We start from the raw sequence: 16,377 nt of genomic DNA on the forward strand, positions 1-16,377 counted from the left end.
CTTTATAGAATGTTATTGCTGTACAAAAGCTATACTTCGCTGTAACTGACAACCTAAGGTATTAACACTGATTTGGAAACACGACGGAAAACACTTAACACGTCAGCCATCAGGAGCCAGGCGCCCCCTCTCCTCCGTGAACTAAAATGGACAACAAGGTGTGCGTGTAGCTCAGGTATCGTTCAAGTACTGTAGGGAAAATTCACTTGAACATTGAATATTATTAACTCGTGAAAATGACATACAGTCGCATGCATGTTAAGCTATAGAAACCTACCATGCAACAAAAAATAGCTTGTTTTAGTATTAAAGAGCTTAACATGAAATATAAAAGACTGAACCGCAGCTTAGTTGCTCCCGGTGAGCGTTGCCCAGCTGCATAGCAGCTCCCCTATCAGTGTATGAGTGTTTATGTGACTGTGAGTTCGAATGGGTGAATAAGAAGCAGTGTAAAGCGCTTTGAGTGGCAATAGGTAGAAAAGTGCTATATAAGTGCAGACCATTTATCATTTATATTAACCACGAAGATTATTATTGGACCCACACAGTCTATTTGCTTTTTACACTGACCTGCAGTTGTAAGTTTGAACACGGTGTAGCCCTCTTCTCCCACCAAAGCTTAACTGCAATTCCAAACTTTTAGCCCATGTTAATATGTTAAAATATTCAAAATGTCATCACGAGTTGCTGAACTTATTATTTTTGCTACACATTTAGATGTTAGTGGATTTACTCTTCTCTCCATGTCTGCTGATGATAGCCGATTCAGAAAAAGGTTTGAAAATAACATTAAAGGAAATATTTTATACACCCCATCTCACACCATGTGGAGTAAAACAATTAATTCTATGTATATTTAAATTTATAACAAAGCCATGCAAGCCATGATAAGTAATCCTGTTCAGATCTGACTTTTATTTAATTGTTTGAGATAAATTAATTATGTATCCATATAAAAATGGGTATAGATTGTGGTTATTCCAAGTTGTTCAGTTTTAAAAAGCAAAAATCAGGGCACATTAGATCATTTAAAAGTACCCTTTCAAAACAAAAAGAGTTGCAAAAAATGTCTTTTCAGACAGAGCGTAGAGATTGACGATGATCCGTAAAGGCAGCACAGGGGGGCGTTTCCATTGTAGCCGTCGCAGCGTCGCTGTTGCCCCTTCAGCCTGTTTTCTCCTCCACTCCACATCCTCCTCTTCCTCGTATTTCTCACCGCATCTCCTCTGCCACCTGCCACAGTGGCGACGCAGCGATGGAGAGCTGCAGCAAATGAGAATACACTGACGGAAGACTACGATAAAGAGAAGAATAGATAGAAAGGCAAAAGATAAGAAAACACGGCGAGACAGAGAGAGACACAACCCGCAGAAACATATGGTTTGTTTGAAGAGCGGATGTTTCTGAGAGCTACAAAACCGGACTGAAACTTATTAAACCCCAGTGATCAACTGAAAGGGACATTTGATTCCTCCGGGTTATTGACACTTCTCCTTATTCGTGTTTGCTGCCACCTGAGCGAGGCTGCTCTTATTGCACCTCTGTTTGACTAGTTTGTGCGGGGCGGATTGCGGCTGTTGTACCTTCCTGAACGCGCACGCAGATCATCACAAGACGCGGTGCAGCGCACAAAAGCTTCTTTCAAGCAGGAAATTGAATTAGACAAGTTATTCCCCGAAAATAGGAGGATAGGATAAGAGTGACTGGAAGTCGTGTTTTCTTTGCTTTCCCGGTTCACAGTGTCTCCACCGGGCCCACTAGGAGTCTCCTACCCCCATCTCTGTTCTCCTACCTCTTCCCGGTAACGAGTCATGTCTGGACATAGTGTGACCATCCCGGATGACCGGGCGTTTGCCAGCTTCAAGGCGGAGTGTCTGTGCGAGGAAAGTTGGACTGTGACTTACAACAAGGGGAATATCACGGTGTTTAGCCAGGGTCTGGAGGAAGGGAAGTCCGTCCATAAAATCAAGGTGAGACTATTTACTCCACAGGTATGAAATATGTCAGTGCACAAACGTAGGAAATAAATAAGAATCACCAATTAATTAATTGCGACCTTCATTCTAACAATAGAAAGTAGCCAGATCATGGTCATGTGCAGAGCAGCAAAAACACAAAGGGAGGGGTGAGAAATAAAACCCATAATCCAGTTGGCAGGGAAGTAAATTCCTAAATGATTCAAACTGCTGACAGACTGTAACCACTGCTTTCTGCTGCATAATCCTACTGTAGATGCAGAGACTTCTCCAACCAACTAACAGCATATTTCTGATGATAAAGCACATTGTATTTTGTCTATTTAAATGCACATACATTGGTGGCCAAATTTGAGTGCTGTAAACTAAAAAAAACTATTTTTTTGGTCACCAATTTGTGAACACATCCTATTTTAGATTAACTAATCTTTATATGTATGTGTACAGTTGTAGATTTGTGAATTTATTTTACAAAGACAAAAACCATAACCAACTCCTCTTAATACAGACAAGGGAGAGCAAGATTCAGCCTCAGGAAGCACATGCAATCCTCCAGAGACACATCATCTCTGCCACTGAAACTATTTTCAAGTCTTTAACCCAAAGCATTTTAAGTAATGATAAATATATAAATTATGAATTGGATTTGCATACAGTTTGCCATCAATTTAACACCCTAGGAAATGGACAAAAAGTACAACCTGAAATTAATTGATGAGTTCAGTGATTACAGAAGTATTTTCTGCTTTTCCCTATTGTTCTATCTACATTGCTATAAACAAGGCAATGTAGTAGGCCTACTTCCTCGACATTGTTTAGGTAAGGTAATATGACACGTGAAAGGTCTTTATGAGGAAAGTTTGATATCTAGTCAAATAGCAGTCGTGGCAGTTTGTCTCAAACATGAATGTTTGCCTAAGGAGTCGATGTGGAGGTGTCATCAGGACAGCGACACCACTTGAACATGCTATATTTTTCCACAGTCATTAATGGGACTATGTAAGTGTTCTGAGTAGTGGGGAAGGAAAAACACCACTTTCACACTCAAACCTGTGGCAAATACTGTGGTATTCACTCTTAATAGTACTTGGTTGGTTGTTGAAGGAGTTTGTGCATGTGTTAAAGACAAAGTTACATTTAAGAACATCTCTAAATGTAAGAAAATGTAATTCTGTATGGCACAACAGGTGATTAAGAAGTTGAGAAAGATGTTATTATATCCCAGTTTAACTGCCAGTATACAGTACAGTCTCCACTTAGCCTTAGCCTAAATGTTGTCTGACTATGAGACAGGTTTGGTTCCACATTCGACAGTTTAAGAAAGGTTGCTCATGTGTTGCTGACCTTTACAGTACTTTACTGTTTTAACCAATACTGACTTAAAATGCTATTACAGTGAGTTACTCTGAGATGCATTTTCCTCCCTTTTGTAGACAGAAATTGAACACATTCTCCTCTGTGTAATGTAAATGTGTGTGTGCTTTTCGACTGGTGTATCCGGGTCTGAGGAGTGGGAATGAATCCTCAGGTGTTTACTTTGTTGAATAAAGTTGCGTGTGTGCTTAGGGGTGTTATCTTTATGTGCAGAGGCCACAACCACAGAGGATTTTTTTCATGGTTCTCTCTATCTGTATCTGTACTGGCGAGGCAGGTTCTTTGTTTGTTTTTTGTAGTGTTGTGAATTGGCCAGTTAGGTTTGTGTTAAACAGTCTCATTTCCCTATGTGATTCCTGAGGCTACTGCTTGTCCTGTGTATACTGAAGTATATGTGGTGTGTACGTTTGCATCAGCAGGGTGTGATGTTTATGTGTGCACAGAAGTTAAAGTTCTGTGTATTCATGCTTTTTTAATACAGGACAGGTGTATTTTCTCACAGCAGCTCTGCAAACAGAAGCAGAAAGCCCACACACACATTTGCTGCTTGGGTGGGATTTCAACTGCAAATGGGACTCTATGTCAATATTCAAGTTAAATGAACTTTATTTTACATTTAATTTAATTCCCCATATCTCAGTCACAATCAGCTTTGTTCTTTGCAAATGTATGCAAAATGACGACATTAGTTGCAGTAAATGCATGTTCATATGTGTGTATGTGTGTAGGTGTAGCGGCATTTAGCAATGCCACATATGCAGCCCTATTTATAGAACAGACTAAAAGCATGCATCTTTGCCGCATGTAGAATAATTAATGTGAGTGTTGAGGCCTAACAGCTTCTCTTCCTGTTTCTCTCTTGCCAATAGCAGTAGTAGCAGTAAAGAAAAACATGTGCATCCAAAACAGAGAGTGAGAGAAACAACATATCGGCAATTATCATGATAATCATCATCATCAATACTGTTCTAATTTTCATCTGTCTCCGTATCAGCAGAATCATTGCCATTTTCATCAATAAGGAATTCTGTAATCAGTTAGAATAAGCCTCATCACCATGATACTACTTGTCAGCACATAACTGCACATACAATGCACAATATGTGTGTGTGTTAATGTGTAGGTGGTTTTATTTACTTCAATAGTTGACAAACTGTGAGATGGCTGCCTACTTCTCCTGACTCTCTGCCTCACACACATACACACACCCACAAATACACAGAGACTCCTGGTTTCGCCTTCTTCAATGCTGACACAGAGGGAAGCCCGATTCTGAATCACACGCACGCCCCCTCCCACATAGACTTCTTTTTGTTTTCATAATTGCCTTTTGTGTTCATGCATCAGCAGCCAGAGGAGCAAATGATGGGAGTAGACAGTTTGCAATGAGAGAACAAGAGGGGCTGAGACAGGTAAAGGAGAGATGCTGAAATGGGTGGAGTGGATTAAATGTTGTCACTAGGTGTTCTGAGATGGTACTGGGCACAGCGTGGATAGGCGTGAGGAAAAGACTCAAGAGATATACACACCTACATGTCTCCCTGTTTGTGTCCCTGGACCTCTGTTTTATCTTTCTGAACTCCTTTTCACACACCACTCCATCTCCACCTTCTGGTTTCGTCGTTATCTGTTGAGTCTACTGTATTTGTGTTTAATAGAATTACACACATGTGTACTTGCCTGTCTGTAGATTTGCTTGTTTACTGGACATGACTCTTTTGTCCTCTGTAGTTCTCTTTTTCACCTTTTATTCATTTTATTTTGCTTCTTCCTCCTACTCCTCTTTTGGTTGGGTTGCGAATACAACACAGACTATTGTATTCGCAACCAAACCGCATGTCCTGCCAAATCATCCGCACACACGCACACACACACACACACACACACACACACACATGCACACACAGGTTGTTCTATAGTTATGAGGAAACATAATGCATCACCTCTGTTAATAAATCTTGTTTCCCTTTAATGTCAATGTGGAGCCATATCTCTATTCTGTACCTTGCAAACAATTTTCTGACACTTGCAGGGTAATAAAATATATGTAAAGGTTTTAACTTGCCTTTAGTACACTGGCATTAGTGTAGGCAGAGTTTTTTCAGATCACTAATCGCATGAAAACAGTCAATGAGCTAATCTTTATACTGGACCGTGTAAACAAAGGCAATTTAAACCACAGTGACTCAGTAGAGCTCTAACATTCTGCGTCACACTGTAGAACATGTCCAATTCAAATTCAGAGATACAACATAAAAAGTCTGGAATAAATGGGTTATAAACCAAAATGGGACACACTAGGAGGTAGAATGATGTAAGCTATGTCATCCCAAGATAATTATCTTCACTTAATTTGGGTCTTTGTCTAAAATAAATTCTGAAATTGAGACATTTTGTGAGTCTTTTTCTATCTTAACTCAACTTCAGATTAAATGTTTTTCTTACTAGAGCATAATTTCTGCTGTCTTATCAGAGTAAGACACAAAGCTACTGTTACAATACACACAGACAAGAGCCCTTAGATTTTACCAGCTGTAAAGCTAAATGTAGAGTTAAGTTGGTGATCATTTTTTTAAATTAAGCCCTCAGGGCATGTTGAAGATGGTGGTACAGATTAAGCATTGAACCTGCTGGTCTTATTGGTAAAGGGAGTTAAAATCATCTGGGACACAAAACAACCCTTGGTCTATTTCCTTGTCATTTACTCTCTTGCTCTGCATGTAATGGTCTTTCACTTGCTCTCAGTGTTCTTTTGTGTTCCTCACCCTCTTATTTTTTGTCCTTCTTTGTGTTTATCACTTGCCTTTTCTTTTTACATGACTCTCCTTTCTCCATGTTATTATTCAGACTAATTTCCCCTGGAAATTGTAACTGCAGTAACAGCTTTTCTCTTGGGCTCCAAACCTCACTTTACAGGCCATGTAAGTAGAGAGCCATCTACTTCAAACCTGACACAGGCATTTAGTCCCCATGGGTTCATTAATAAGCTGTGACACACAAACCCTTCCAAATCACCAAGAACAGATTCAATGCAGAACAGCAAGGGACCTGTGGACGTGTATGGCCTCTAAAAATCTAGCATTCGGACCCCTGCTACCCGTCACTTGACTGTGTACGTGTCTGTCTCTGTCCTTGACTGAATGTGTTTTCCATCTAAGAGCTCTGGTCTAGTAATGACTCATCTGTGGTCAGTAGCTCCTCTCTTAATTTTGTCTTTCTGCCTCAGTCGCACACACCATATTGCTCGTCTGATCAGAGTCAGAATCAGTCTGTGTGTGTGAAGTGTGCAAATGTGTGACTACAGTATGGGCAAAATAAGTCAAATAAATCATGTCAAACCAAGTATGGTAGTTGAATTTTATGCTTGTTCTGTTCACTGTGATTTCTTTTTGCTTCCAGCATGAATAGCACCAAACTCATGGCATTTTACTGTGAATTTATAGGATGCCTCTTCATTAAAATGTAATAGATTTTCCTGCTGCACAGCTTGTATTGACTTTACTGTGTGGTCAATATTAGTCTATAATTCAGTTGCATTAGCTCTGTTTATGTGTGCTCTGTATTTTTTTTATTGCCTGACAAAAATATTGCTTCCCTCTGTCTGTCTCTTAGTGTCGGATGGTGTGTAAGGATGTGTCCGCTGACATCATGTACGATGTTCTCCATGACATTGACTACAGAAGGAAGTGGGACACAAATGTCATTGAGACTTTTGACATTGGGAAACTTACGGTCAACGCAGATGTTGGTTACTATTCGTGTATGTTACACACTCACATGTAAAGATATGGTGTTCATAATAAGCTTCTGCTCTAATGGTCTCCAGTATAACCTGGCACTGTGAGTGGAAGTAGACACATAACATTATACAAGTTTACATAGGTCTACAATGTGTTGTTCATCACATTTATCTTGTCTCTTAACAGGGAAGTGTCCAAAACCTCTTCGGAACAGAGATGTTATCACACTTAGATCTTGGCTGCAAATAGGGAAGGATTACATGATCATGAACTACTCTGTCAAACATCCCGTGAGTATACACCCACACACCTTTATCTGTGCTTATTCAATTCAATTCAATTCAATTCAACTTTATTTATAATTCACTCATCCATACATACCTCTTTCCATGTGCATTGTGAAATAATTATAAAATGAGTGAATACTGGGTGTGTGGACATGGGTTTTTATCCAATTTAACAACATAACACTCACTGTGTGTAGCAGTCATTTGGAACTCGACTCATCTTATTAGGAGCCACTGCATCCAAAGAGAAAGGACTCCCATACCCTCACGTTGGAGGGCGATACATGAGCTGGCTTGGCAATAGTTTAAGTGTCTGATAATACATTTGACTAATTTGTTTTTCCAGTTCCACGTCCAGTCATGCTTATCAAAACCTAGAGTAATTTGAATGCCGAAGGGCAGTTACAAACACAGATTAGAGAACACATTGACCATATAGGTCACCTACGGTTTGGAATCAGACGTGATATTGGAGCCTCACTTTGGCTCTGTTTCTGTGTTTCTTGTCCGACTAGATGAATAAGACAAGAATTATCTAGTGTAGAAGCTTGTACGTTACTCATCATCTCTCTAAAGGGCTACAGCAAATTATTATTTTCATGATTAATGGCTTGTCTGGTCCATAAAATGTCAAGAAGTAGTGAAATTACCTTTCATAATGTCTGCCTGTCTCTTCTGTTACATCACTTTTGTTTAAAATTTTCTTTTTCTCCTGCCTTTATGTCTGCTCCCCACCTCTCTTTCTTCCTCCCTGTTTCTCCCAGTTTCACTCACTTATATAATGTTTACAAAAGGATAAGACGTGTCATGTGACTTCCGCATTCCTGCAACAATAAGTGGTTATTGACATAATAGACTGTATTTCTTTGCGTTCCAATTAACCAAGGTCACCCTTTATAATCATTAGCTTTTGAGAGATAGACTTGTGGAGTGCAGCTTTAAGGAGATACTGTGTTAACTCAGTAAATCAGAGTATAAATCTTTTTAAAGCTTGAGGTTAGCAATCAGCAATGAATGGCCTCTTGAACAGAGCTTCAGGGATGGTAATGCTTGTCTGTTCACCACATTGGTCCAGACCAAAATATTCCAACAACAATTGAATCGATGAAACAGCTACAGCTTATATTTGGGATGAGTCCAAATATCTGTGGTAATCTTTAAGTCTAGCACCACCAATGGGTCAAAAGTAGCACTTTTCAGCCTTTCTCTCAGTACAAAAGCCAGGAGTAGAAAATCATCAAGATGCCTGCAAATAATACAAAGTGGTCGAGGTCGGAGAAACATCCACCAGAATGTTGTCTTTATATCAGTAAAAATTATAAGATTATTAAAAAATGTCAGGACCACGAATTATATGTTTGGGACACATAATAACATGTCCAACATGGGGAAATCGTGGTGTTGTGATCCACTGATGTCCCCTTAAAAACCTCGATAGCATTACACAGCTGCTAGCATGGCTGTATATTCTCTTCTTATTATAAGTAGTAAATTACAGACAGCAATGTGACGTTTTAGATTAATCTGTCTTGTCTAACCAACAGTACAAAGTCAACACTTTGATCATCAGCTACCAAGTCATAGAATGTGTCATTGTGTAGACCAAAGAGAGAAACCTCTTTGTTGAATAATGTTTCAAATTTCCTGTAGTCTCTGCACATTTGGTCAGAAAATGATAACGGCAATGAATTCCCAGAAATCTGTTAGGGATGATTCACAAAATCTATCCTTGTTCTGTCAGCAGAAATTCGTAAAACATAACCTACGGGTAGAGAGCTGCGGGGTCTAAAAACACTGTCTGTGTTTAAGTGTTGGGGGTAAATAGGTAAAGCAGCTACGTGAAGTTCTTTTGCTGACTGCTGCTCGATTTGCTTCTTAGGTGCGCTGCAGTGTGCCTGTCCCAATTAATGCAGGCTAACTAGTACTGTACTTTATCATCATGAATATTAATCATAGATATACAGTCAAAAGAGCCAGCAGTATAATAATAGCATGGAGTTGGCCTTTGCTGCTGTGATATTCGCAAGGTAGGGTGAAGCAGAAAGCAGCATAAAAACACAGTGCTTACCCTGCAGACATGGTGGACTTGGTGGAAAGAGTTGTGTTCGAGAATGTGTAAATGAAACATATTAGTCGATGTAGCTGTCATGTGGTGCTGTATCTCAACCTATGTGTCCGTTATTTATATTCTGGTAGTGTATTTAAGTAATGTAGAAAAGAAATAGCTTAGGTAATTTGACTGGCACTTTAATCCGGAGGGAGTGAAATGACGATTTACAGGTTTCCTTGTCCTGTTCAAGGACACTTGGCATAAAACCAGGCTGCCGTACATGCACTGAATAAGGATGATCATGATGATGAGGACCCTAGTAAGAATCTGTGTGTCTTGTTCCTACAGAAATACCCTCCTAAAAAGGACATGGTGCGAGCTGTGTCAATTCAGACTGGCTACCTGATCCAGAGCCAGGGACCCAACCACTGTTCCCTTACTTACATGGCCCAGGTAGATCCACGAGGTAACTTACTAATATGCACACACATACACACAATTGGACATAGTCAAAGACACAGAATCTGCTGCAAACAGCACTCAGGGAGCTACTCCTTCAGAGTAAACACACAAAACACACATCCTGTAGGTGCATGCACACATACACACTCTCAACTAGGGCCTTAACGTCAGAGTTCTTGTGAATGATTAATTCCCCCGCCTTTATGTCAAAATGAGTCACCATAGTAACCATATGAAGGACTCTCTTCTCTGTTTTTCTCCATTTATTCCCTTTTTTACTGACATTTCCTTGCATAAATGGGTTGTGTAAATCAGTTTCATCACCTATTTATTTGTCTGTGTGTGAGGCAACTAATTTGAAAGTTTCACTTTGATCCCGGATGACTTAACATAAATAGTAAAGCAAACTTTAAATCCCTCTTTTGAATATTCCCTATCTTTCTCTTTTTAACTTTTTATCTATCACTTTTATTATTCCTCAATCTCACATGTTTTGTCTCACTCTTTCTTCTCTCTCTTCTGTTGCTCTCTCTCTCCCTTCGCAGGCTCATTACCCAAGTGGGTTGTGAACAAGTCCTCCCACTTCCTTGCTCCTCGCGTAAGTAATTTGCCGATTAAGACAGATTCTGTGTGTGTTTTTGTCGACAGGTTAATCCACTATGCATTGATTTTAAAAACAGAACTGTTCCTGACAAGATGGGAAATGTGCAGATCTTTTTAAAATGTATTTTCCAGAAACATACTGTTTGCTGTAGATGTTGTCTTACAGAAGGTGTTTGGACATTTTTTGAAATAGGAATAAGATTATCGAGAGAGCAGCCTGGGATGGAATAATGTCTCCTTGCTCTTTTGAGAAAATAAATGTTCAACAAGATGTTCAAATCCCAGTCAAAATATCCATGCTTCAATACGGTTAATAAAGATTTTTTTTCCTCAGAGAATTATAATTCAAGATATAAGTGTGGTATAATCATTTGATCTAACGTTTATTCAATAATTTTGCTAATTCTTACACTGGTTTTTACTTGTAGTGGCTTTTCGATGCTTTTAGTCCTGTGAGAAATGTACAAAGATGATATGTGCTGACATCTGGTTTGAATATCTTTTCATGCAACTCTACACAGCAGTGTATCATCTCACAATAGTTCCCTCTTTACTTCTATACCTCATTTTCATCTCTGTAGATTATTCCATCTATTATACTTCTATCTTCCATCATCCAATCACTCATCCTCTCTTTTTTTGTTCTGTGGAGATATTTTTACACTCGGACCCTGTATTCCCAAGCTCTGTTGGAATCAGTCCAGCCTTATCTTAGTGTTGACCAAAAAACAAAATATAACAATTTCTGAAACTAATTTGTCTACTTATGTTAGTCAACATTAGGAATACTATATAAAATATAAACAGGTATTTTATTCTCATGCGACATTTATCTATTTGATTCTTTATTCTTCAGGCAATGAAGAAGATCGGCAAAGTCTGTTTGAAGTACTCAGAGTGGAAGCAGAGACACAACCCTGGCTTCAAGCCCTGGCTCTATCCTGAACAGACTACATTACCCAGCATCCCACTCTCTGAGCTCAGCATCCAGCATGCTGAGAGCCTTGAGAATATTGATGAGAGCTCTCTGGCTGAGACCCATGATAGAGAAGACAGCGACTAACACACAAATCCACACCACATCACGTATTCATACACACAAAATAATGCAGGGATAAATGGATGTCTGATACATACAGTATCTGTAACAACACATATGTAGATTTGATGTGCATGTATATTTGCATATGTACATGCATTTTCAAATACAGACTAAAAGACTACTTGTACGTGAGCATTAATGCATACAAACCCATATTGGACCAAGTCAATCTCATACATACATAAATACGTGCATAATGTTTACATAGATGCACACCTACCCACTCACAGAGGCAGCAAGAATACTTATTTTTAAAATGCCAAAAAAACAACACAATTGAAGAAGTTTATGTAAATGCTTATTCAAGGAAAATCAATGTTTCTAATCAAGACCTATAAAGGTTATCATAAAAAATATATTTTAAGTAAGATCCACTCTGTTAAAATGTCTTCAGACTTACCCAACAGGGCTATTTCTGTCTATCAGAAATTTTATTGTTAAAATATGATAGTGTCCACTATTTCTATAGTCAGTACAGTGGTTAGAAATATGTGTAGCCATGGCCACAAGACATTTATTTGTACTACATTTATGCACTCAGACATGTGTAAAGTTGTATCTTTCTGCCCATGTGGTTTCTCCGTCACATATTATGTATCCCCATCGCATTTTGTAAGCACATACAGCAAGAAACATGCAGGTGTGTAGAAGGCAGCTGGAACTCTCAACCCAACCTGCAACGCCGCACACACCCACACAAACACCAAGATTTTACAGTCAAACGTACTGTCTGCTCTACTTTTTGAGAAATGTATGAATGTATGTAGAGTTTAAAAATGAAATACAGATTCCTACACCGGTTTTCAAAGTTCACTGGTAATTTGAGTCTATTTTTTCTTTATGCATGTGTCAGCAATTATTTTTAAAATATTCTTTATTTATTTTTTGATGTTTGGGTTGACATCTGATGCTGCCTGCACGTTTACTAAAATAGGTTTGAAATTCATTTAGCTGATTAGTTGATCTGCTGTGATTAACACATTGTTTCAGTGACATACACACAAACACTGATTTTAATTATGTACTGCGAACGTAGTACGTAGTAAGTGAACGTCATGACCAGCAACGGATTGACAAACAATTTTTCTCTCACTGCAAACCATGCATACATGTGTTTATTGATTGATTGTGTTTATTGACTCATGCACTCGCCTCAGTGTAATGTATGTGTGTGCAGTGGCCTCGATCAGAACCAGGAATCCCCCAATGCGTTGGCATGGCAACTCTGAGATCGACTCAGGACCAAAGTGACGCAAAGCGTTTGGGGCTTCCGTGTCTTACCCAGAGACACTTCGACAAATAGACGGGGCCGGGGAGTGAACCACTGACCCTGTGGTCTGTGGACGACTTACCATCTGAGCTACAGCTGCCCCCATAAAGAGCTCACATTTGTTGACCAAACTTTCTCCTGCCCTGGGGTGTGGTAATTGAATGACAAGAAGCTTGCCGTGTATGACACACTAAACATAAGCTGTAACATGGCTGAAACACAAGTGAGACACACAAGCTGAGAAAATTTTAGATGTTGACACTACAGTATCTGTCTCTTGACAGTTCATCAGTAAAAGGAACCTTTTACAAATCTGCACATGTGACATGGTTTTTGCCCTATCACATTCTCTGCTCCCTTTTTACAGCCTCTGCACATGCAACACCTAATAAAGTATGAATGATAAAGGAAAGTGTATGTGAGAGATGCAAAAAGACATGAGGTATATGCTGGTGTTCTTTGCTAAAGTTGTATTGACTGCTTGTACCTTTGCCTCTAGATATAACCATCCATCTATCCTTAGAATCTTAATGAGGCTTCTCACTCAGTCATTATTGCATGTGTTTGTGTGTGTGTGTGTGTGTGTGAGAGAGAGAAGAGAGTAAAGGCCTGCATGTGTGAACTACAGTGTGTGTCCCAGTGGCATCCCTGTATTGTCTTCCACCCGCCTACACAGCAGGAGGAGACATATAAGCAGCAGGATGGCCAGCATCCCTCAGTGTATGTGCATTTTGTCACACTGCCACCCCCACTGCAACCCAGACCACCAAAGCTGACTGGCGATGACTCATCACCACCCCACATCTTCATCTCCGTCTATCTGCCCCGACTCTGTTTATGGCTCTTTATAATCTGCATCCCAGTCTTTCCTCATTTCTCAGCGTCTCTGCCCTCTTTTTTTAAAATTTTCATATCCACTTCCCATTCAGATCTCTCTCTCTCCTTTTATCATCCTCCTCTAAGCTTAATTTTTATCTTCTTACTTTCCCTCAATCTCCATCTCTTACTGTGTGACTTGTCTTTTCCTCTGCTCTTCTTCTTAATCTAAGCTATTTGTTCCTCTCCATTTATTCCCATACAGTCCAATTTTGTCTCCTCCAGCTTGTCCATTGATTGTGAGCTTCTTAATTTACTTGTCTCTCATTCCTTTCTTAAAACTTCTGCTCCTTGATGTTTATCAGCAGCCAGCTCCTGATCTTTACACCAAGTCACCTAACTGGTCACAGTGACAGTTTATTATTCATCCAACCTCCCAATAACTAAAATGCCTTTACTCATTGGGTCTTTTAGTGTCACATAATTCACACATGTGACACACATACAAGTTTACTAAAAATGATGTACCATAAGAAAGATATGCAGCCCTGTAACTTCCAACAAGCATAAGCTAAAGTGACATAACACATTGTGGTGGTGTAGAACATTTTGTGTATAGTAAACAGTTTTAAGGATTCTAAGATTAAGATTAATAGAATAGTAGAGAAGCATCTCATGAGATTCAGGTAACATATTTAAATTAAAAAGTAGTGGGCTTAAAATGAATCCCTAGGGAACACTGTAAGTTATTTCAGAAGTTTTAGATATGTTATCGCCAGATATTATCTATCTGGCTGACGGTTCAACAAAGAATCATCTGCCAAATAGATAACATAAAAACTAATTAAAAACAGTTCCAGTCTATTTATAATGATCTGATGGGCAACTTTATCAGGCGCAGCACTTAAGTCCAAAAATATTAAAACTGAGGGTTCATTATTATGTAAATTAGAGCCTGACTACTTTGTCTAATTAGCTCTCTAAAAACATGATGATAAATTGCATAAATTACATTGCATTTTGTATTCATATAAACTCACAAGTGAAAACTGTAGTTCATACAATGTTTTATGTTTTAAGTCTCCTGTTACAGGATGATGTACTGCGTGAAATTATGGGCTCTAATTTAAAGTAGCTCATGACAAGCCAGCCTTCTTCTCTCTCAGTTGCTTTCATATTTTTCCCTTCACTGCAGCTGAAATGTAATCAAAGGAATCCACTTTAATAATTTAAAGTCTATTTGGATGTAACATTCTTATTCTGATATAGATTTCACTTTATTACTTTGCAGTTTAACTTTTGAGCCATCAACATGCTCAATATGTTTATGGTAATTGGTTGCCCTCTTCTGGTTCCTTTGAGACCTTACACACAAGATATCAGCAGCTTGATTTCTGGCAGTTTATAAACAATGCCTGTTCAGAATTATTTTGAATCATGAACTCACTTTAATTTATTGTAGAATAGACCTTTATGTCACCCAGTCGGCTCATTAACCCATTCAAATAAATGTGTACTTGTCATTCGACTGAAGTACAGACCAATAGGGATTCACCTCTGAGTTTGACATTGTTAGTTATTGCTTTTGTGATAATGTGAGTCATTCACTGATGTATTTACACATATATTTTTATTATTCATTATTATTGATTAATATAAGTTATTACTATTGATACCCAAAGAAAGCTACAGGTAGGTCATTAAATCAGTCTTAAGTAAATAGTACAAACAGTAAAATTAGTATTGTTTTAATATTTTTGTAATAGAGGATATATTATACATACATTCATATATATCCACACATCTACACATCTATTTTGTGAAGTTTTAATTTGTGGCACCTGCTTAATTACAAAAACTAGGAAAACCAAAAAACCCTAATCAAGTGTTTTTTTAGCATAAACTTTAAAACTTTAATGAATCATTTTTTGATTGGGTAGGCCATAAATACATTTTGTTATTTCTTATTAGTGTCCAGATCATTTTTACAAATTACATTACTTGAAATTGTACTATGACTACTAGTACAATACTCCCTAAAAAATCTTTTTTCACCTTTTGAATTTGTAACTTATATGACTATTTTTATAGCTACTAGAAAGGGTTGTAACTAGTTTAAATCCATCTCCGCCCAAAATTATTTTTTACTTCGCAGTCTGTTTTTGAGAGAATAATATGTGCAGAGTTTGACACTACAGAGAAAGTTTCTCTTATCTCATGTTAAGACTTTGACGTGCATGCTGACTTTGAGCGTGACCTATGAAACAAATCTTATTTGAAAAAGCAATTTATGGGATATGAAGGCCTGTAACTTCCAACAAGCATAAGCTAACGTGACATTACACATCATGGTTCACATCACTTTTAATAAGATATTCTAGGGTTAAGAATAATAGAATAGTAGAGAAACAGCTCATGAGATTTTCAGATTTTTGTTTACAGGTTAAAAAAACCTTACGAGACAATTCTGTGAATAAGGAAGAGAGAATGTCCTAATGTGCTCATTAGTGAGGACTTCAAAGCATGAGGAAATAAAAGCTTCTCTGTAAGTAAGAGCATTTGCATGAAAACAGACTGGGTTGTCCAGTTTTTTTCAGTGGTCACATGATGGCCCCACGGAAGCTTTTGCAAGCTTGGTCAATCAAGTTAGTTACAATGGTAAGATATATCAAAAACACCCAGCTCACGGCGATAAAA

The 16,377-nt window shown here is 38.4% G+C and overlaps 1 protein-coding gene across 1 annotated transcript; it reads left to right on the plus strand.

The window, feature by feature from the left end:
- The first annotated feature begins 1,144 nt into the window (after nt 1-1,144).
- On the plus strand, nt 1,145-12,407 carry stard10 (StAR related lipid transfer domain containing 10). The gene is made up of 6 exons (XM_067508185.1): nt 1,145-1,970; nt 6,963-7,110; nt 7,277-7,380; nt 9,776-9,893; nt 10,435-10,487; nt 11,349-12,407. The coding sequence occupies exons 1-6, from the start codon at nt 1,812-1,814 to the stop codon at nt 11,553-11,555; spliced, it is 789 nt and encodes a 262-aa protein (XP_067364286.1). The 5' UTR covers nt 1,145-1,811; the 3' UTR covers nt 11,556-12,407.
- The last annotated feature ends 3,970 nt before the right edge of the window (nt 12,408-16,377 follow it).

This window comes from Channa argus, chromosome 6, assembly GCF_033026475.1.
Source record: "Channa argus isolate prfri chromosome 6, Channa argus male v1.0, whole genome shotgun sequence".
NCBI classification, from domain to species: Eukaryota; Metazoa; Chordata; class Actinopteri; order Anabantiformes; family Channidae; genus Channa; species Channa argus.